This window comes from Mobula hypostoma, chromosome 4 (genome assembly GCF_963921235.1).
Source record: "Mobula hypostoma chromosome 4, sMobHyp1.1, whole genome shotgun sequence".
NCBI classification, from domain to species: domain Eukaryota; kingdom Metazoa; phylum Chordata; class Chondrichthyes; order Myliobatiformes; family Myliobatidae; genus Mobula; species Mobula hypostoma.
Window position 1 is genome coordinate 94,827,052 of NC_086100.1, and position 23,140 is coordinate 94,850,191.

A 23,140-nucleotide genomic window follows, 5' to 3' on the forward strand; every position below is an offset into this window, starting at 1 on the left:
CCTTAATCCTACTCGCTAAGGTCTTCTCATGTTCCCTTCTAGCTCTCCTAAGTCCATTCTTAAGCTCCTTCCTGGCTACCTTGTAACCCTCTAGAACCCTGTGTAATCCACTTACCAGCCATGGTCCCTTTATCCTACATTCCTTTCCCTGCCTCTATGGGACAAACCTACGCAGAACCCGCAAGTGCTCCCTAAACTAGGTCCACATTTTCACTGTGAATTTCCCTGAGCACATCTGTTCCCAATTTATGTTCCCAAGTTCCTGCCTAATAGCTTCATAATTCCCCATCCCTCAAATAAATACTTTCCCATGCCATTTGCTCCTATCCCTGTCTTCAAAATGCTCACTAACTGAGAGGTCTGACACCTGTCCGGGTTCATTGCCTAGCACCAGAACCAGTTTCGCCTGTCCACATATTGTGTCTGGAATCCTCCCTGGACACTCCTAACATATTCTGTCCCATCTAAACATACTGCATTAAGGAGGTGCCAACTACACCACCTTTCTCCATCCTTGTCTGACTGGGCGAGAATGCACTTGTCCAATTCCAATCTCATCTATCGAACTGACCCAGAGAACCAACTACATTTGTTTGTGTCTACATCTGTGTCACTATTATCCACCCACCACAGATCCTGGATTGCTTTCCTATTGTCTTCTACATCCTATCTCTCAGCAAAACGCACAAAAGAAAAGCCTCCATGCCCATGATACCCAACTCTCACTCTCTCCATCTCTTCAATGTTCTTAGGCACTGAATTAATATCTGATAGTCAGTACAGGCACATAGAGGGAATGCTGAAGTCATTGATCCATGACACAAACACTTTTCACTGGCCATCAACTTCACCTGCAGCCAAAATGAACTGCTTACAAACTGATGTGGGACCTGAGGACGAGCTTACACACACCCACAGCACAAAGAAAAAAATATTATTTCTACTTTTAACAGCACATCTGCTCAAACCCAATCACTGTTGGAACCCTGTCATCCTGACTTGAGTCAAACACATCCCTAGCCACATGTCATACCTACTCACAAGTGTCAGCCCGTGTCATAACTTGAACTATCCAAAGACCTATCATTACAACTCGCCTCAAAGTTTTTAAAATTCTTAACTTTGTATCTCTCAAACTTACCATGGCTATAATTCTGCAAATTATTTCTGTAATTCCTTCCAGTCCTACAGCCTTCAAAGCCTAAGCACTTGAGGAACTCTTGTTGTAATTTCTATGACAATAGTCATGTCATCAGCTGATAAGAAAGTTACGTTATTTCATTTTTATCCTCTCAACTTCCACCCTCCTCTTCCAAGGTGTTACATAAGCATATTGACTAAGCTTTTTGTCATCTGCCCCGATCTCCCCTTACCTGAAAATCTGAAGATGCTGGAAGTTTGAAATAAAAAAGTTACGGGAAACACTCAGCTGGTCAGGCATCTACTATAGAGAGAAAACAGTTGATAAAAAGAGAAAACCAGTTAGTTTGAAGTAACAGTGAAGATGGGGGAGGAAAGAATACAAATTATTTACGCAGAATATTGTTTGTTATTCTTTGACCACTCATACAGTCTGACCTGCTGTGTACATTTCAAAACCCCACCATTCTTCACACCTTTGTTTGTATTGTTAGTTTTGTATCTGTCCTTGTCTCAAGCTTTTCCTATACTTTGTAACACTTTAACTGGCCTCATGAACCCAAGAACCAGATGATCTTTGAAAATCGGGGTAAAAAATACACCTATACAGCTCTGTTAAAAAGCAAACTATAAATTTTATTGATTGAGGTTTACAAAATGTGATATTGGTTGCCGCAGTCCTGTAATGTTCAAATTATTCAGTTTACTGGTTCACTTGGTCAGATGTGTGGGAACCGCCTGGTCTTTGGAGATCTTATCCAGGCAGTCTACTTGGGAGTATAAACTCATGTTTCACAAACTGAATAACTGAAGTACTATTAAAAACAAGTAGTAATCTGACATGATTTAATATTTCATTGAGATTTGGATGAAGAATTGATTGCAGAACCTGGGTGTACGATGTCTTACAGTCTGCACTGATCTGCTTTGTTTAGCTATATACCATCTTCCCTTCACAAACAAGACAGAATCTGCAGATACTGGAAATCCAAGCAACACACACAAGATGCTGGAGGAACTCAGCAGACCAGGCAGCACCTATGGAAAAGAGTACAGTCAACGTTTCGGCCCAAAACACCGACTGTACTCTTTTCCATAGATACTGCCCGGCCTGCTGAGCTCCTCCAGCATTGTGTGTGGTACCACCTTCCCTTACAATCAAGGAGCCATTTCCGTCCATCAAGTCCATGCCAGCTCACAAAGCAATCCTATTCCTCACTAATTTCCCCCATTGTAACCCTTTCTCCCACGTTTTCAAAGAATTGATCAAGATCATATCATATATCTGATGGTTACAGATTAAATGCAGAAAATCAGTGGACAGAATCCAAATATTATTGACCATCTTTTTTCGCAATTAAATTTCTGATCTCTCTTGTCCAGTTACATTATCACCAGCATGTTTATAACACAGCCCAACAATTTCCATATCTGTGGACTTGAAAGTGGCTAATTTTGAACATTATTTCATCAATCAAAATCTTGTTTAATTGCTAATGTTTATTCCTTTCACAGAATACAGAATGTTCATAGCCTCTGCTGGAAAAAATGATTGATAATTACAGGGATCAAAAACCTTAATTGGCAGAAAAAAAATGAACAAGGGACTTATTCTGCTATGATGCAATGCTCACCATACTTAATCACACACAGTAACAGTCTATTTCCAATATGGCTCTTTCCAAAGTGACAGAGCTCCTCCCACTTAATTATTTTTTCTTAGTCAGTCTCACACATTCTTACTTTACAGTTACCTGACCCAACACACACTCAACTGTTCTCATTGGTGTTCACCTTCCCTTTAATGCACAATGCTCCCACCCACCCCCACCCCTAATCTCCCTGTTGGGTCTGATCTCCTCCTTTGCCAACCCTCACCCACCCACCCAAAGGGCCCCAACTGTTCCAAACAATAATTCAATACCAACCAACCCCTAGCACATAGTTTCCAATGTGTTTCATGCTCTTTCCATGTATGTACAAATGCCTGCGGAACCATACAAGATCTGCTCGCTGTGTTCATACAAATTTGCCAAAGATACTTATTATCAATATACTTTCTCAAATTCCTCCCCTCCTCTGAATATGAAGGACCAGGCCTGAATACAGCCATAAAACACTGATTGTTCCCAGCAGGACACACTAACATTGCTCACTCCCTCCATGGTACCAGCTCTGTGGCAGATATACATAATTCTTTACTGTCCTTCATTAAACCCCAAAACTGTGCATCAATCACACATTAGCACCACCATCACCACCACATCCCTATCCCAAACCTCACCCATCACAGTTTGGGGCTCAAACCATTCTCAATGGGTAGGTTGCTCATCTCCAAAGTTTACCATGAAGGATCCTGCTTCATACAACCCCTCAAAATTGTAACATGACACAAACCAGAATGATAAGCAGGATCACAAAGAAATTCATGTCAGGAACCAGGTAAAACCTTGAAGTTTGGTGATGACAGAAATGAGCACAATCACTCAATTCTTGACCCTATATGGAGTAATGGACTGTGTAAAATCCCTCAGTATTAACCTTGCTTTAAGAACATAGAAGCTTCACCCTGATAGCTTAATGTCAAAGATCAAATGTGTATTCACAGGACTCGCTGCTCTAGTCAGGTGGGCTAGATTGCCTCGGGTCCCTTTAGAGCAGGGGTTCCCAACCTAGGATCCATGGAGCCCTCCGTTAATGGTAGGGGTCCATGGCATAAAAAAGATTGGGAACCCCTGTTTTAGAGCTTGTTGATCTTGGAATGATGCACTAAACCATTAAATAATCATTCCACAGCAACTTGTGCCTCAAAAGTGCAGACTAAAGAAAAGTTGGTGGCTTTAGACCCAGCATGCCAGACCTATGAGATTATACCAGGCTATGCTGAAATAACTCCACCCATAACATAAGGTCACAAATTCCAGCACAGGCCTGAGTTGGGTTGTTTGAAGATATCAGGGCAACTGAAGATGCATCATAGTGAACAACATCAAATTCCTATCACGCACTTACAGCCTAAATATGCAACACTACCAAGAGACAAAATCAAATCTTTTTGGATGCCAATCTGTCATTTCGCATCCTTTCTTCCCCAGTGGTTCCTGTAGTGAACTGCTCTTAGTGCAAGGAAGGCTTCCTCCTAGTAGTAAAAATGCGAGGCTCTTGTAGATTTTGGTTTTGGCAACTTGGAGCATTGCCAAGACCAGCAGGTGTAGGGGGGCAAATACAAATGAAACTGATGTCTGGCATTGTCCAAATGTAATGGGTCAAGCATAGAATGATGGACACTTTATGACTAACAAAACATAAATCATATCCAGTGTTCTATGGTCCAGTAAAAAGAGTTCTTCGTTTGGGAATCAAAAAGTATTAAGAATTGAGTGTAGATCACCAAATTTCTTCACATCAGTTGCCTCACTAGGTCCAGTAAAAAGATGAAAATACATAGTTCTCCTTGTTCAGGCTGAAGCCAGGTTATCACCAACCAACCAGATCTTGCAACATTTGTATAAAATCTTTTTTGCACTCCCAGGTTAATTTCGCTCCTGAACAAAGACAGTTTCCTGAGGGCACAGTCCAGCTTCTTGCAGTGTAATTTCATAGTCCAAGTGGGAGAGCTTCCTGCGTGGAAAGTTGGTGACCAGCTCAAACCGCTCATTTGGGTATCCTTTCGACTGGATGTGCTTCACCAGTGCCTGAGAGAAACACAAGGCAAAAGAGATTACTGAATGACACAGAAGAGAAGCTTTACTCAGAGTAATAGCTATCTCCATTATAGAGTTCAATGCTAGGCATTTAAATCTCACTTCAAACAGCTTTGGGCTATGGTTAGGGTTTCCACTCCAGAGTAAACCCAAATTCATTCAGTTGGGTCATATAGCTCATCTCCCCCCCCCCGAGGATACATTTACTTGGAGATGGGCGGAAAACTTTTTTTGAGAATGAGTGCCCAAATTGGCAATAATCTTTTTAAAAAATTCTCTCGCATGTCATAATTGTGAACAGAGATTGTCATTGATTACTAACAACAATAATGGACTTTTTAAGGGAAAAAAGATTGAGTCCTTTTGCTTATTTACGTGTATTCATGGTTTTACTATCAAAATATAACAGAAACAAGTTAAAATATAACTGTTAACCTTTTAAAAATTATTAATCTTTTAAAACTTTGAAAAATAACGATTTCTAAATAGCATTCTTATTGCAAACATTTACTATCCAACTACTGATATGCACACCAGGTCTGTAAGGATTTCAAAACATATCATTCAAAGTCACATGTTCTTGCAACTATCTCGCTTGCACCAAGGCGGTGTGAGACATGTTCTGTGAAAACTTCTCACTGTTCTTAGTTACAGAAAGTCATTTGCAGCTTCATTTGGCTGTAAAGATAAACATTATGGTTTTAAAAAAATTATTGGTAGAGTTTAAAGAATTGAGGGGTAGCAGTGCATGCTGCGTGCCAACAAAATTTTTGTGTATGCCGCAGGTTCGCCACCTATCAGGATCTACTGTCCACCAGCCGCACAACCAATGCAAGAACTATATTTTGCTGTACAAATCCTGTAATTAACATGTCAACTTTGCAACCTTCAACTTTTTAAATGAAAAGATACTGGTGCAAGCTTTGTCAAATGTAGCTGTGATCATATTTATTGTTTGAAAAAATATGGATCCACAGGACTCTACAACTCTCATTCCAATTCAATCCCAGATTTTCAATGACAAATGTAAAAATAATACCAGCCTTCGTACCTACTCTCCCAAAGGTTTAAAGGCAAGTTTGGTTAAGTACATGGATGGGAGGGATATGGTGGTCTACAGTTTGGGGATGGGTAAATGGGAGTAGGGATGATAACAGCTGAGCTGAAGGACCTGTGGTTGCTATAGTGCTCTATCACTCATTGTTTACATCAACTCAACCTTCCTGAACTATGCCCACTTCCATTAATCCCTTAGTTTTCCAGCAATCAATTGATCGCCAACTGGAATTCACACAATTATCTATTTCAAACAACAGGAATTCTGCAGATGCTGGAAATTCAAGCAACACACATGAAAGTTGCTGGTGAACGCAGCAGGCCAGGCAGCATCTGTAGGAAGAGCATCCTCGGTAGTATAGTGGTTAGTATCCCCGCCTGTCACGCGGGAGACCGGGGTAGGCACCTCTTCCTACAGATGCTGCCTGGCCTGGCACCTCTTCCTACAGATGCTGCCTGGCCTGCTGCGTTCACCAGCAACTTTGATGTGTGTTGCTTGAATTTCCAGCATCTGCAGAATTCCTGTTGTTTGCGTTTAAATTCACTACTGCGAAGCCTCTTCCGGTGATGCCTACACCGAAGAAGTTTAGATCCTCTCTTCGACGGGAGTTCAGTGAAACCATCTCTCACTGCTCCCCATCTGTAATTTCTTCGGCTCTTCAACTTTTCGACCACACTTTGACTCAGACTCGCTATCACAGCCATATATCCTTTCTTGGAACGTGCCTCCATCACCAACTTACTCCAGTTGGCTTTAGGATTCGTTTCCAAGCCTCTCAATTTGGACCTTCTGAGGATCCCAGGTACTCACATTTTATTGACTCTGCCTCTCGCCGCTTCTCCCGTCAAGCTCTGAAGGCGACGCTCTCCGCCATGAGGAGGTACTTGGTGTCCCTATCCCAGACCCTTCCACACCTTCGGGACACTTTCTTCGCCGTCTGTAATGGTCCTACCCGTTATTTCATTCTCCGTCAGATTCACGCCTGCAATCGCCGTTTTTTTGACTTTGTCATGTTTGGCAAAGATCGCAAGATGCTACATCTGCAGACCCCAGAGCCTGCCGGCCCCGACGCTAGCAGGCATGAACTTCAGATTGCGGCCTCTACCATTGATCTCGGCGGCTCCAACACCTCAGGGCATATTCAAAACCCGGACTCCAGCAACGACCATGGACACCTTCACAGCGATTGCGCAACCACCAACTGCAACTCCAGCCTTGAACTCCAGGCCGGGTCTTTATGTGCTGCTGTTGTGACTCCCGTCTCCCCTTCCCCCACCACCACTCCGCAGCCCCGTCTTCCTCAGATCCCACCGTCGACTCCTGGGCCCTCAGAGGCTCCATCTTCCTCTCACCCCAACCCTCCCCTCTCCACTGACACCCCCAGCCTCCCCCCTCCCCCCTCTGATCCCAGCTCTCATCCGAGCCGGGTCTTTACCATCCCCTCCGACCTTCAACTGTCGGAGGCAGAACGCTCTGTTCTCAGTAAGGGCCTCACGTTTGTCCCCTTTCGCCCACACCTCAGCGAGTTCCGTGTTCGCCATGATGCGGAACTTTTCTTCCACCGTCTCTGTCTCCGAGCCTACTTCTTCGGCAAGGACTCTTCCACCCCCACCGATGACCCCTTCTCCCGTCTTCAACCCTCCTCTTCTTCATGGACACCCCGCTCTGGTCTTCTGCCTGCTCTGGATCTCTTTATCGCTAATTGCCGACGGGATATCAACCGTCTCGACTTCACCGCACCTTGTCCCCATTCCAACCTCACTCTTTCGGAACGCTCTGCTCTCCACTCCCTCCGCACTAATCCTAACCTTATTATTAAACCCGCCGATAAGGCGGGGTGCTGTTGTAGTCTGGCGTACTGACCTCTACCATGCCGAGGCACAGCGACAACTCGCGGATACCTCCTCTTATTTACCCCTCGATCGTGACCCCACTAAGGAGCACCAGGCCATTGTCTCCCACACCATCACTGACTTTATCCGCTCAGGGGATCTCCCATCCACTGCTACCAACCTTATAGTTCCCACACCCCCCACTTCCCGTTTCTACCTCCTACCCAAGATCCACAAACCTGCCTGTCCTGGCCGACCTATTGTCTCAGCTTGCTCCTGCCCACCGAATTCATTTCTGCATACCTCGACACTGTTTTATCACCCCTTGTTCAATCCCTTCCGACCTATGTTCGTGACACTTCTCACAGTCTTAAACTTTTCGATGATTTTAAGTTCCCTGGCCCCCACCGCTTTATTTTCACCATGGATGTCCAGTCCTTATATACTTCCATCCCCCATCAGGAAGGTCTCAAAGCTCTACGCTTCTTTTTGGATTCCAGACCTAATCAGTTCCCCTCTACCACCACTCTGCTCCGTCTAGCGGAATTAGTCCTTACTCTTAATAATTTCTCCTTTGGCTCCTCCCACTTCCTCCAAACTAAAGGTGTAGCTATGGGCACCCGTATGGGTCCTAGCTATGCCTGCCTTTTTGTTGGGTTTGTGGAACAATCTATGTTCCGTGCCTATTCTGGTATCTGTCCCCCACTTTTCCTTCGCTACATCGACGACTGCATTGGCGCTGCTTCCTGCACGCATGCAGAACTCGTTGACTTTATTAACTTTGCCTCCAACTTTCACCCTGCCCTCAAGTTTACCTGGTCCATTTCCGACACCTCCCTCCCCTTTCTAGATCTTTCTGTCTCTGTCTCTGGAGACAGCTTATCCACTGATGTCTACTATAAGCCTACTGACTCTCACAGCTATCTGGACTATTCCTCTTCTCACCCTGTCTCTTGCAAAAACGCCATCCCCTTCTCGCAATTCCTCCGTCTCCGCCACATCTGCTCTCAGGATGAGGCTCTTCATTCTAGGACGAGGGAGATGTCTTCCTTTTTTAAAGAAAGGAGCTTCCCTTCCTCCACTATCAACTCTGCTCTTAAACGCATCTCCCCCATTTCACGTACATCTGCTCTCACTCCATCCTCCCGCCATCCCACTAGGAATAGGGTTCCCCTGGTCCTCACCTACCACCCCACCAGCCTCCGGGTCCAACATATTATTCTCCGTAACTTCCGCCACCTCCAACGGGATCCCACCACTAAGCACATCCTTCCCTCCCCGCCTCTCTCTGCATTCCGCAGGGATCGCTCCCTACGCAACTCCCTTGTCCATTCGTCCCCCCCATCCCTCCCCACTGATCTCCCTCCTGGCACTTATCTGTGTAAGCGGAACAAGTGCTACACATGCCCTTACACTTCCTCCCTTACCACCATTCATTGCCCCAAACAGTCCTTCCAGGTGAGGCAACACTTCACCTGTGAGTCGGCTGGGGTGATATACTGCGTCCGGTGCTCCCGATGTGGCCTTTTATATATTGGCGAGACCCGACGCAGACTGGGAGACCGCTTTGTTGAACATCTACGCTCTGTCCGCCAGAGAAAGCAGGATCTCCCAGTGGCCACACATTTTAATTCCATATCCCATTCCCATTCTGACATGTCTATCCATGGCCTCCTCTACTGTAAAGATGAAGCCACACTCAGGTTGGAGGAACAACACCTTATATTCCGTCTGGGTAGCCTCCAGCCTGATGGCATGAACATCGACTTCTCTAACTTCCGCTAAGGCCCCACCTCCCCCTCGTACCCCATCTGTTACTTATTTTTATGCACACATTCTTTCTCTCACTCTCCTTTTTCTCCCTCTGTCCCTCTGAATATACCTCTTGCCCATCCTCTGGGTCCCCCCCCCCACCTCCTTGTCTTTCTTCCCGGACCTCCTGTCCCATTATCCTCTCGTATCCCCTTTTGCCTATCACCTGTCCAGCTCTTGGCTCTATCCCTCCCCCTCCTGTCTTTTCCTATCATTTTGGATCTCCCCCTCCAACTTTCAAATCCCTTACTCACTCTTCCTTCAGTTAGTCCTGTTTTAAAAGGCACCTCTTCCTACAGATGCTGCCTGGCCTGCTGCGTTCACCAGCAACTTTGATGTGTGTTGCTTCAATTATCTATTTACTGCTTTTAACTTAAAGCTTCAGAAAACAGAAACTACAGATCTTTGAGTGAAGAATTTCATCATATTCACTGTCCTGAACAGTTATACCCCAATGGCAAGACTGTGTTTCTCAAGAATGCAAATTCCCTAACCCGAGGGCATATTCTGGATATACATAAAATTCCTTATATACAGTAGAAGAATGATATTATCTATCATTAGGTCACCTCCAATCATCAGGGGTAGAATGATCATAATAGTTTCTTATTACCAGGTATACAACAGTAATCTTAAGTCTACATAAAGTCATTAACAAAAATAAAGTCAATTACATTGACTTAAGGGTGAACCAGAAAACATGGCTGTGGAAATTACACAAAATATATGATGATGAAGAATCAAGAAACATTCAAATTGTCGACAGCTACATCTCTCTGAGAAATAAAAGCTCTATAGGAAAATGGTTCAATAATAGCTGATATAAGAAGGATAAAATTTAAATAAGTTTGTGTTATTGCAAACTTAGCTTGGTAAGGAAGTCATTGCTAGCATCAACAAGAATATCTCAGCCCTCAGAAGCTGAACTAACATGACTGTTAAACCGACTCTGACTTCGTGTGCATCAAGCATAAGCAAGACTGAAACTTTAATCAAAAATTTTACCTGACGCACTGTAGGAAACAGGAACCATTCTAGGAAAGCACACATCACCAGGCTCAAGGACAGTTTCTATCCCACTGTTATTAGACTTTTGAACAGACCTCTTGAACGATATGATGGACTCTTGGCCTCACAATCTTTCTACAATCTTGCACTTTAACCCGCACTGCATGTTTTCAGTAGCTTTTATACTTTATTCTACATTGTTATTGTTTTAACTTAGAAGTTAAAGCACAGGAGTAGAATTAAGTCATTTGGCCCATCGAGTCTGTTCCACCATTCCATCATGGATCATTTATTTTCATATAAATTAAAAGGATAGTACAGACCCACTGTGAGTGGGCAAGGTGGCAGCTGGGGTAATGAGCAATTCAGTTAGATAAAAAGAAAATGAAATGTCTGCCCTAAAAGGAGCAGCATAGGTATAAGGTACAACTGAACCAGAGAGGTGGATTTATCATTGAAGGTGAAGACATGGGCTCGATGGTGAGTTAGAGAGGGGTGGTAGTAAAAAGGAACTGGAACCTCAAATCAGCAAATTCAAAACACTGGAGGGCTGTAACTTGATATCAGGGAATGGGAAACTAGACTGGACAAATGCTACTGAAATCCAGCTATCCCTGATGAAGAGTGCTCCGTGGAATACTGGAGCAGCAAACAGCACACTTCAGAACAATGCCCACTATTTTTCCTCACGAAGCTATGAATGTACAAGCGTGGAGTGTGGCTCATTTGTGGAATTACCAGTGGAACATTTAAGGGTGGTGTGATTCTCAGAAAACAGAAAGATTAATTTGCAAATACTGTATTCAAATTCAAAGCATTTGTTAAATAGGGAAAAAAAAACACTGAATAATGGTTGCTCTCACACATGCCACATAGAAAGTCAACAAACAATTAGACAGACCGGTGTATTAGCATTTACTGGAATGGGATTGGATACAAAGAAATTACACTACTACAATACATACAAGAATTCTGAAATACCTATATCCAAGTACGATCTGAAGTTTTGGTCTATCTCACCAAGTATACAAGGGCTTTGCTGGTAGTGGAATCAGAGTTTACCAGAGATTCCTGGCGCAAGAGGTCTACGCTGTGATTTAATGGAGTAGAATGGTCTTATATTTTCTGAAGTATGAGCGTGATCACATTGAAATGTAGAAGATCCTAAGACCTGAGAGTGAAGATGCTAGAAACATAACAGCCTTTAGATCAACACATACAAAATGCTGGTGGAACACAGCAGGCCAGACAGCATCCATAGGAAGAAGCACAGATGACATTTCAGGCCGAGACCCGGGGTCAGGACTAACAAAGTCGTGACGAAGGGTCTCGGCTTTCACCTATATTGATGGCGGCCAGAAACGTCGATTGTATTAGTCCTGACGAAGGGTCTCGGCCTGAAACGTCAACTGTGCTTCTCCCTATGGATGCTGTCTGGCCTGCTGCGTTCCACCAGCATTTTGTGTGTGTTGCTTGAATTTCCGGCATCTGCAGATTTCCTCCTGTTTCACCTATATGGGAAGATGGAGCATCCAGGACTAAGAGAAATAATTTCAGGGAAAGGAGTTGTCTTTAAGGACACATCTGTGAGGAATTTGCACAAAGGTTTGTGAATCCTTGATCTAAAAATGTATTCAAAATTAGTAGTCAACAAGATGAGCATTAGTCTGTGTAAATCTGGAGAAATGAATAAGGCAAACAGGATGCAGGTGAATTAAACAGGTACATTTCCTCAGTCAACACACAAAGTTGCTAGTGAATGCAGCAGGTCAGGACTAACGAGGGGTCCCGGCCTGAAACGTTGCCTGTACCTCTTCCTAGAGATGCTGCCTGACCTGTTGCGTTCACCAGCAACTTTGATGTGTGTTGCTTGAATTTCCAGCATCTGCAGAATTCCTCGTGTTTACATTTCCTCAGTTTTCACCACATCCCAGAAGTAGCTGTAAATGAATTGGAAGGTAGGAAAGGAGCTCAGAAAAAATACAACCACCAGCAAATCAGTATTGAGCAAAATGATTGATCTAAAGGCTCAAACAGGAGGAAAACGAACCGGCAGGAGGAGAAGATGGCGGCGCGTTGCGTGTGCGCAGCTCTCCGGTGAAAATGATATCGTATCTGTTAAATAGGGGCCGTGGACAATTCTGATTTGATGGAGAATGGACGTGAAAGCACAGAGGAACATCTGGAGAAACTTCTGAAACGCCCGTTCGCTGTTGTCATTACTGTGTGGTCATGAATCTTTTGGAGGGTAGGCCTCAAAATCCCTGGCCTTGCCTGCTTTTGGCGACTGAGGAGGAGGTCGAATCGTTCGGACAGAGATGGCACTCAGTACTCGGTGTCGGAGAGCTGATCAGAGCTCGAAGTTTTCGGATGACTCAGAGTCGGATTGTGGTCGGCATGGCAGGGAGAGTTTTTCCTCCTTCTCCCGTCTGCGTGAGATGTGGGACATTTGAGAAACTTTGAACTTAACTGTGCTCACAGACTTCTTCATCGAGTTATTATTGTTACACTGTTTGTAACTATATGTTATAATTATGCGGTTTTGTCAGTTTTTTCAGTTTTGGTTTGTTCTGTGTTTTGTAATTATCACACCGGAGGAAATAATGTATCATTTCTTAATGCATGCATTACTAAATGACAATAAAAGAGGACTTACATGTCTTCATAATCATAACAATAATCATAATCTGCAGATGCTGGAAATTCAAGCAACACACACAAAATGCTGGTGGAACGCAGCAGGCCAGACAGCATCCATAGGGAGAAGCACAGTCGGCGTTTCAGGCCGCTATCAGTATAGGTGAAGGCCGAGACCCTTCGTCAGGACTAAACGTCAACTGTGCTTCTTCCTATGGACGCTGTCTGGCCTGCTGTGTTCCACCAGCACTTTGTATGTGTTGACCTAAAGGCTGATATGTTTCTAACATCTTCACTCTCAGATCTTAGAAGTAGATTAGAAGATAGTTGATGTGGGATGGTTTTATTTTTCTAAAATTTCCTGTATTTGGGAAGTTCCATTAGATTGGAAAGCAGCAATATCTCATACTCAGAAAGGGGTGAAAGAACATTGAAAACTACTAACCAGTTAGCTTCTCATCTATCACGAGCAAAATGTTAGAAGCTATTACTCAAAGAACTTTTAGCACAGAACTTAAGTAGTACTCAACTTAATAAGGCTAAGTCAACATAGTTTTTTAAGATAGAAATCATGGTTGACAAATTAGGTGGATTTGTTTTGAGATGTAACAAAAGGGGGAACCAGTCAATGTATGCCACACATGAGGCTACTTAACAAGATGCCCATGGAATTACAGGAAAGTTACATACGTGGATAGAGCGTTGGCTGATTGGCAGGAAACAGAGAGCTGCCGGTTACCAGTGGTGTTCCACAGGGGTCAGTGTTGGGGCCGCTTCTTTTCACATTATACATCAACGATTTGGATTATGGAATAGATGGCTTTGTGGCTAAGTATGCTGACGATACAAAGATAGGTGGAGGGGCCTGTAGTGCTGAGGAAACTGAGAGTCTGCAGAGAGACTTGGATAGATTGGAAGAATGGGCAGAGAAGTGGCAAATGAAGTACAATGTTGGAAAGTGCATGGTTATGCACTTTGGCAGAAAAAATAAATGGGCAGACTATTATTTAAATGGGGAAAGAATTCAAAGTCCTGAGATGCAACGGGACTTGGGAGTCCTCGTACAGGATACCCTTAAAGTTAACCTCCAGGTTGAGACAGTAGTGAAAAAGGCGAATGCAATGTTGGCATTCGTTTCTACAGGAATAGAGTATAGGAGCAGGGATGTGATGTTGAGGCTCTATAAGGCGCTGGTGAGACCTCACTTGGAGTACTGTGGGCAGTTTTGGTCTCCTTATTTAAGAAAGGATGTGCTGACTTTGGAGAGGGTACGGAGAAGATTCACTGGAATGATTCCGGGAATGAGAGGGTTAACATATGAGGAATGTTTGTCCGCTCTTGGACTGTATTCCTTGGAGTCTAGAAGAATGAGGGGAGACCTCATAGAAACATTTCGAATGTTGAAAGGCATGGACAGAGTGGATGTGGCAAAGTTGTTTCCCATGATGGGGGAGTCTAATACGAGACGGCATGACTTAAGGATTGAAGGGCGCCCATTCAGAACAGAAATGCGAAGAAATTTTTTTAGTCAGAGGGTGGTGAATCTATGGAATTTGTTGCCACGGGCAGCAGTGGAGGCCAAGTCATTGGGTGTATTTAAGACAGAGATTGATAGGTATCTGAGTAGCCAGGGCATCAAAGGTCATGGTGAGAAGGCGGGGGAGTGGGACTAAATAGGAGAATGGATCAGCTCATGATAAAATGGCGGAGCAGACTCAATGGGCCGAATGGCCTACTTCTGCTCCTTTGTCTTATGGTCTTATGGTGTTATATTATGCAGATTTCTAGAAAGCATTTGATACGGTATTTAGTCACTGGTTATGGTGAAAAATAGGTCACTGTATAAGAAGTAACATAAATGATGAAAAATAGCCAGGTGACAGGAATTGGATAAGGAATAAATTAATCTTTTTCTGCTTATTAAGATGCAGAGGGAACTGTGCTGGGCCTCACATTCTACCATTTTAAAAACATAAATGATTTGGATGAAAGCGTCAAAGGTTGCTAAATTTTCTGATGACTCAAGGATAATGTTAAGTGATCTGGGGAAATGTGAAATTGCCTGTTTTAGCAGGATGAAAGGCATATTATCCAATTATATGGTGGAACACCCAGCTCCCTCTGTGTCCTACTGTATAACTTGAATGAAGTTAGTATGAGAAATACTTTAAGTTGTTAAAGGCAGAGCAATACAAAGTAGAAATAGGCCCTTCAGCCAACTCATCCATGCCAACCAACCAAGAGGCTCATTTACTCACGTTTGGACATTTAACAAAGTACACTGTACATTAGAAACATATCAGAGACTATTTACTACTCTGGCTTGCTTGCTTTATAGTCATAGTCATACTTTATTGATCCCAGGGGGAATTGGTTGGCAGGAAAGGCCTATATTTCTTGAAGACTAGAAGAATAAGGAACAAGAGTTTTGACAGAATGACCATGGGAGAATCTAGAACTAGGAAACACTGTTTGAAAATAACTGGCTGCTCTTTTGAGCGATGAGGATTGTGAATTTTTGAATATTTTAAAGGCAGAGGTAGATAGATTCCTGGTAAGTGAGGGGACAAAAGTACTGCAGGTAAACAGACGTATTAAGTGGCAATTCAGGTACTAAAGGGTCACCTCCTAATTTGTATATTCAAGCCTGGGAATGATAGATTTTGGATTCCAAAAGTGGTGGTGGTGAGGGGTAGAGAAGAAAGATGCTGGAAGAGAGGTGACAATCCTGTGAAATGACAAAACAGGCTGAAGTGCTATTGCTTCTTATGCTCTTGCAGAATGACAGACTACCATCCTTTTGAAAATTACTTGAAAGGAAAACATCTAAACTAAATGAGGAAATGAGGGTATTACCATTAAAGGGCATAAACAGTCATGCTAATCATATGTTCTATTCGAACAGTAGCCAATTACACTGAAATGGTTGCTCAGCCTTGGAAGCTACAAGATTAATCTGGATATGTGAATGCAAGGATCACTAACTACTATTCAAAATGGAATAATTTAATGTTTTCAACAAATGCATCACAAAACTAGCAGATTTTTTTAAGAAAGTGATTCAGTAATTATTCAGCTGGTGTAATGACTTTGAGATGTTAAATTCTTATTTTTTGGTTACACTCATTTTCACAGTAGAAATCAAACTTTCTATCATTACCACAAATTTTTCAAGAAATATTTTCAAAAGTATGCTGGAAGAAAAAGTTTATTTTTTTTTTAAACAGATGTATTGTTCCATGAGAGAACTTCCACATTACACTAAACAAGCAAGTTAGAGTAGAAACTAGGGAGTGGATGAAGAAGTTAAATCATTTGATCAAATAGCACCGATTTCTCACAATTTGTGCAGAATCATTGATTGCACATAAAACAAACTTCACCGAACCACTCCAGCCAGCCAGGGTATGAATATTTATATTTCTGTTAATATTCAATGTTTTGTCAGTTTGACTGTATACAGTAATCTTAGCTCAAACAAATCAGCTCTATAGAGTAATAGAATTATAACCACTGGAGGTAAAGTCAAGTCTCGCCTTAAACAAAACCTGATTTCTATACACAAACACGAGGAAATCTGCAGATGCTGGAAATTCAAGCAACACACACAAGATGCTGGTGGAACGCAGCAGGCCAGGCAGCATCTCTAGGAAGAGGTACAGTCGACGTTTCGGGCCAAGACCCTTCGCGAGGACTAACTGAAAGAAGAGAAAGTAAGAGATTTGAAAGTGGGAGGGGGAGGGGGAGATCCAAAATGATCACTTTCAAATCTCTTACTAGCTCTTCTTTCAGTTAGTCCTGACGAAGGGTCAGGGCCCGAAATGTCGACTGTACCTCTTCCTATAGATGCTGCTTGGCCTGCTGCGTTCCACTAGCATTTTGTGGGTGTTGCCTGATTTCTATCACTGTTTTGCCAGGTGTTCTTCCAGTCTTGACTTGATTACATCATGAATATTTTATGAGAATGTTGTTGTTCTATATTGAAATCTTAAGAGTCAGTGTTAAAGTGGTTTTCCTATTTAAGTTTGGAACCATTCACTTCACATATAGAAGAAAAAAAGGTTAATTGCTCATAACTATAGAAAGCAGAGATTTATCTCTACTTGGCCAATCAATAGGAAAATGGTTGATCTACCACACTTCTATATCCCTGCACTTTCCCTATATTCTTTGATGTGATTGTCTCCACATATCCAACTCCTTTAACATATTCAGTGACTTGGCACTCATACCTTCTATGCTAGAGAATCTCATGGATATGAAACTTCTTCAGTGAGCGGAAGCACAGTCATCAAATCCCACTCCATTCAACAATTATAAAGAATAATGAATTATATAAAAAAGTTAGAAGCTTTAAATTATAATTTAGTTATAATTTAATATACATTTTGCCATGTTCAAATCTGCAGGAACTACCCCGCAGTCTATAGAAATTCGGATGATGATCACCAATTATATCCATGAGTACTTTTTTTAGTCCCATAAATTTCTTAAGCAATTTTAAAGCTAATTTCCTTAAATGTTGTTTTCATTAGACTCTCAGCTCCCTAGCATTTCTAGAAAATGTTACACCCTCTCCCTCAAAAACAGGACAAAATATTTGTTTAAATACTCTGCCCTTTTATCATATGCTTCCCACAATAGCTTCTGCAATTTTTGACTAAATGACCCATGTTTGTCTTCATTAATTTGGTTCTTGTTAAATATTTGCAGAGCTTTTACAGTCCATATACTTGTAACCTCATTCTCAAAATTTATTAAGAAATAGGAGCAGGAGTAGGCCATCTGGCCTGTCGAGCCTGCTCCGCCATAAGATCATGGCTGATGTGGCCATGGACTCATCTCCACCCATCTGCCTTTTCCCCATAACCCTCAATTCCCCAACTATGCAAAAATCTATCCAACATTGTCTTAAATATATTTACTGAGGCAACTTCCACTGCCTCATTGGGCAGTGAATTCCACAGATATATCACTCTCTGGGAAAAGCAGTTCCTCATCTCCATCCTAAATCTACCCCCCCCCAGGAATGTTGAGGCTATGTCCCCTATCAGTGGAAACAACTTTCTTGCCTCTATCTTATCTATCCCTTTCATAATTCTATGTGTTTCTATAAGGTTCCCTCTCATTTTTCTGAATTCCAGCAAGCCAGCAAGTACAGTCCCAGGCAACTCAATCTGTCTTCATAGTCTAACCCTCTCATCTCTGGAATCAACCTGGTGAATCTCCTCTGTACTGCCTCCAAAGCCAGTACATCCTTCCTCAAGTAAGAAGACCAGAGCTGCACGCAGTACTCCAGATGTGGCCTCACCAGTACCCTCACAGTTGCAGCATGACCTCCCTGCTCTTAAATTCAATCCCTCTAGCAATGAAGGCCAACATTCCATTTGCCTTCTTGATAGGCTGCTGCATCTGCAAATCAACCCTTTGTGATTCATGCACAAGCACTCCCAAGACCCTCTGCACAGCAGCAGGCTGCAAATTTTTACCATTTAAATAATAATCTTCCATTTTCCCTTCCAAAGTGGGTGACCTTGCATTTACCGACATGGTACAGCTGTCCCCCGCTTTTCGAACGTTCACTTTACGAAACCTCACTGTTACGAAAGACCTATATTAGTTACCTGTTTTCGCTAACAGAAGGTGTTTTCACTGTCACGAAAAAAAATCAACGTGCAATTAAAGGCAGCGCGCGCCCCGAGCAGCCGCTCTCCCCCGGATTCGGAACTGCATTCTTGCTGGCATTGCTTAAACACGTGCCTGTGAGCAGCCGTTTCCAAGATGAGTTCTAAGGTGTCGGAAAAGCCTGGAAGAGCTTGTAAGGGTGTTACACTCAGTGTAAAACTAGACATAATTAAGCGTTTCGATCGTGGTGAAGCAAGTAAGGACAAAGTGAGTTTGGCTTGTGGAAGCTGATGAAGATGATGTTGAAGAGGTTTTGGCATCCCATGACTAAAAACTGACAGATGAAGAGCTGATGCAATTGGAAGAGGAAAGGATAACAATCGAAACCAAATCCAGTGGCGAAAGTGAAGCAACTGCGTGAGATTTTCGCTGCAATGATAAAGTACAACTTTAATTTTGAAAGGGTACGTTAGTTTAGGGGATATTTGCAGGATGGTTTGAGTGCTCACAAAGAACTGTATGATAGAAAAATGCACAAGGCTCAGCAGTCAAGCAAGCCTTCCACATCAGCCATAGCAGATGACGTACCTCGACCTTCGACATCGAGGCAGGCAGTCATCGGAGAAGATGAGCTGCCTGCCCTGATGGAAACAGATGACACCCCAGTGTCCCACCACCCCAACCCTCAGGCCGCGGACAAATACCGATTCGCTGAGAATGCAGCGGTAGCCAGGAGGCACACAGCACATCTTTAAGAAAAAAGCAGGAATAAACATGCTAATTTCGGCTTTTTTCTTAAAGATGTGCTGTGTGCCTCCCGGCTACCGCTGCGTTCTTCACGGACCGGTATCGGGTCACTGCCCAGAGGGTGGGGGCCACTGCACCACCCCAACCTGTGACGACTCAGTCTAACACACCATCATCAGCGTGCTCGCTGTCTTCCCAATTCCTGTGATACTACACTGTACATACATTATTTCTACTTTATATAGGCTGTGTATTTTTACGTATTATTTGGTATGATTTGGCAACTTCATAGCTTAAAAGTTACTGGAGAGAGTGTTTTTGCCAAAGGCGCTTGTGTGAGATTTTCACTACGGAGATCTGTGCCGGCTATCGTTGTAGAGAAGTATTTCTACTTTACATAGGCTGTGTATTTATCATATCATTCCTGCTTTTACTATATGTTACTGTTATTTGGCATGATTTGGTAGGTTATTTTTGGGTCTGCGAACGCTCACAAAATTTTCCTATATAAATAAATGGTAATTGTTTCTTTACGATATTCCGGCTTGCGAACCGTTTCATAGGAACGCTCTACCTTCGGATGGCGGGGGAAACCTGTATTCCATCTGCCAGACCCCTGCTTACTCACTTAACCTATCTATATGTCTCTGCAAACTTTCCATTTCTCCTGCACAATTTGTTTTTCCACTCAATTTATTACCATCAGCAAACTTCGATACACTCTCGGCCCCCTCTTCCAGATTGTTAATGTATACCATGAACAAATGTGGGCCCAGCACCGAACCCTGCAGCACACCACTCACTACTGATTGCCAACCAGAGTAACACCCATGTATCCCAACTCTCTGTTTTCTATTAGTTAACCAGTCCTCTATTCATGCTAATACATCACCCCCAATTCTAATGCATCCTTACCTTATGGATAAGTCTTTTATGTGGCACCTTATCGATGGCATTCTGGAAATCCAAGTAAATAACCTCCATCTGTTCCCCACTATCCACTGCACTTGTTATATCCTCAAAGAACTCAAGTAAGTTTGTCAAACAGGACCTGCCTTTGCTGAATCCATGCTGCATCTGCCTGATGGTTCCATTTTTTTCTAGATGCCTTGCTATTTCTTAAAAATGATAGCTTCAAGCATTTTCCCAACTACAGATGTTAAAATAACTGGCCTATAGTTACCTGCTGTTTGTTTACATCCTTTCTGAACAGTGGCATAACATTCTCCACCTTCCAATCCACTAGGACCTGCCCAGAGTCCAGAGAATTTTGGCAAATTATCACCAAAGCCTCTACTATAACTTCTGTCATTTCTTTCAGTACCCTGGGATGCATTCCATCAGGACCAGGGGACTTATCTATCTTCAGGCCCACGAGTTTGCTCAGCACTATCTCTAGTGACAGCTATTGTACCGAGGTCCTCACCTTCCATCGCATCCATAACATCTCTCTTTGGCACGTTAGATGTGTCCTCCACTGTGAAGACTGACACAAAATAGTCATTCAAAGATTCTGCCATTTCCTCACTACCCAATATCAATTCCCCCTTCTCATTCTCCAAGGGACTTACGTTCACTTTAGCCACACTTTTCCGCTTTACATAATTATAAAAACTTTTAACTATCTATTTTTATATTTTGTGCTAGCTTATTTTCATAATCTATCTTCCCTTTCTTTATTGCTCACTTAGTGGTTTTTTGTTGCTTTTTAAAGTTTTCCCTATTTTCCAATTTCCCAATTTCCCACTACTCTTGGCGAATTTATACGCACAAGTTTTAGTTTGATGCTTTTTTTATTTCCTTGGTTAATCAAGACTGGCTCTCCCCAGTCTTGCTTTTAACTGGAATATACTCTTGTTGAGCACTATGAAAAATCTCTTTGAAAGTCTTCCACTGTTCCTCAAACGTCCCACCATATAGCCTGTGTTCGCAGCCTACACTAGCCAAATCCTCCCTCATCCCATTGTAGACTCCATTGTTTAGGCATAATACACTGGTTTTAGATTGAACTATTGCACCCTCCATTTCTATGAGGAACTCAATCATACTGTGATCACTCTTTTCAAGAGGATTCCTAACTACAAGCTCACTAATTTTACCTGTTTCACTGCACAGGACCAGATCTAAGATAGCACGTTCCCTTGAAGGTTCAGTAATGTGCGGTTCTAGAAAGCCATCAGGGATGCATTCTATGAAGTCCTCCTCAAGACTGCTTTGACGAAATTGATTCACCCAATCTATGTGCAAGTTAAAGTTCCACTCTTACATGGCTCAGATATTTCTCTTGTTTATTGCCTGTGCCACTGTAAAGTTTTTATTCGGAAGCCGATAGACAACTCCCACCAGTGATTCTTTTTTCCCTTTACTATTCCTAATCTTTACCCCAACGGATTCAACATTCTGCTACTTAGATTTTATATTGTCTCTCACTATCGCCCTGATCGCATCCTTAATTAAGAGCACTACCTCATCTCCCTTACCTTCCTGCCTATCCTTCCGTATTACCTGATATCCTTGGATATTTACTTCCCAATCTTCTCCACCCTGCAACCACGTTTCTGTAATGGCCACTAAATCATACCCCTTTGTACTGATTTCTGCCACAAGTTCACTGACCTTATTTCGAATACTAGTGCCCTTACACTCATTGTGCTCTTAAAATCTTGTAATCTTTTTCTCTTTTGCAATTGACTTTTCTTTACTTCACTCTTACTTTTTCTCTTTTTTTTTGTCCTTTGCTTTTTCTTTATCTTTATCCACACTTTTCTCTTTTACTTTATCCAATCTGTTGAACCCACCTCCCTACTATTTAGTTTAAAGCCCTATCCCACAGCCCTAGTTACGCGGTTCACTAGGATCCAGGTCCTATCACAGTTCAGGTGGAGCCCAGCCCATTGGTACAGCTCCCTCCTTCCCCAGTACTGGTGCCAATTTCCCATGAATTCAAACCCACACCAATCCTTGAGACATGCATTTAACTCTCCAATCTTCTTGACCCTGTGCCAATTTGCACCTGGCTCAGCTAGTTATCCAGAGATTACCACCTTTTTAGTTCTGCTTTTTAACTTAGTTCTAGCTGCTAAAATTCCCTCAGCAGAACCTCTTTCCTCATTCTACCTATGTTGCTGGTACCCACATGGACCATGACAACTGGATCTTTCCCCTCCCACTGCAAATTCCTCTGCAGGTCAGATAAGATGTCCCGAACCCAGGCACCAGGCAGGCAACACAGCCTACGGGATGCTCTATCCTCGCAACAGGGAGCTCTGTTTATTCCTCTGACTATACTATCCCCAATTACCACTACATTTCTCTTCTCTCCCCTTCTTGAATGGCTCCCTGAACTACGGAGCCAGTTAGGTTGCTCATTCTTCCAGTGCCCCCATTCTCATCCAGACAGAGAGCAAAAATTTCAGACCTGTTGGACAAGCTCAAGGGCTGAGGCTCCTCCAGCACTGTCTCTTGGATCCAACAACTCGCCTCACTTGCAGTCACACCCTCTTGTCCCTGACCACAGACCCAATTTGAGGCAGCTAATCTAATGGGTGTGACTATCTCCTGAAACAGAGAATCCAGGT

At 42.9% G+C, this 23,140-nt stretch overlaps 1 protein-coding gene across 1 annotated transcript in view; it reads right to left on the minus strand.

Moving 5' to 3' along the window:
* Positions 1-3,796: 3,796 nt before the first annotated feature.
* ubxn7 (UBX domain protein 7) overlaps positions 3,797-23,140 on the minus strand; it is a 128,897-nt gene continuing 109,553 nt past the window's right edge. Inside the window, 1 exon segment of the mRNA XM_063046174.1 lies at positions 3,797-4,835. Within this exon segment, the coding sequence (XP_062902244.1) occupies positions 4,674-4,835 (162 nt within the window). The 3' untranslated portion in view covers positions 3,797-4,673.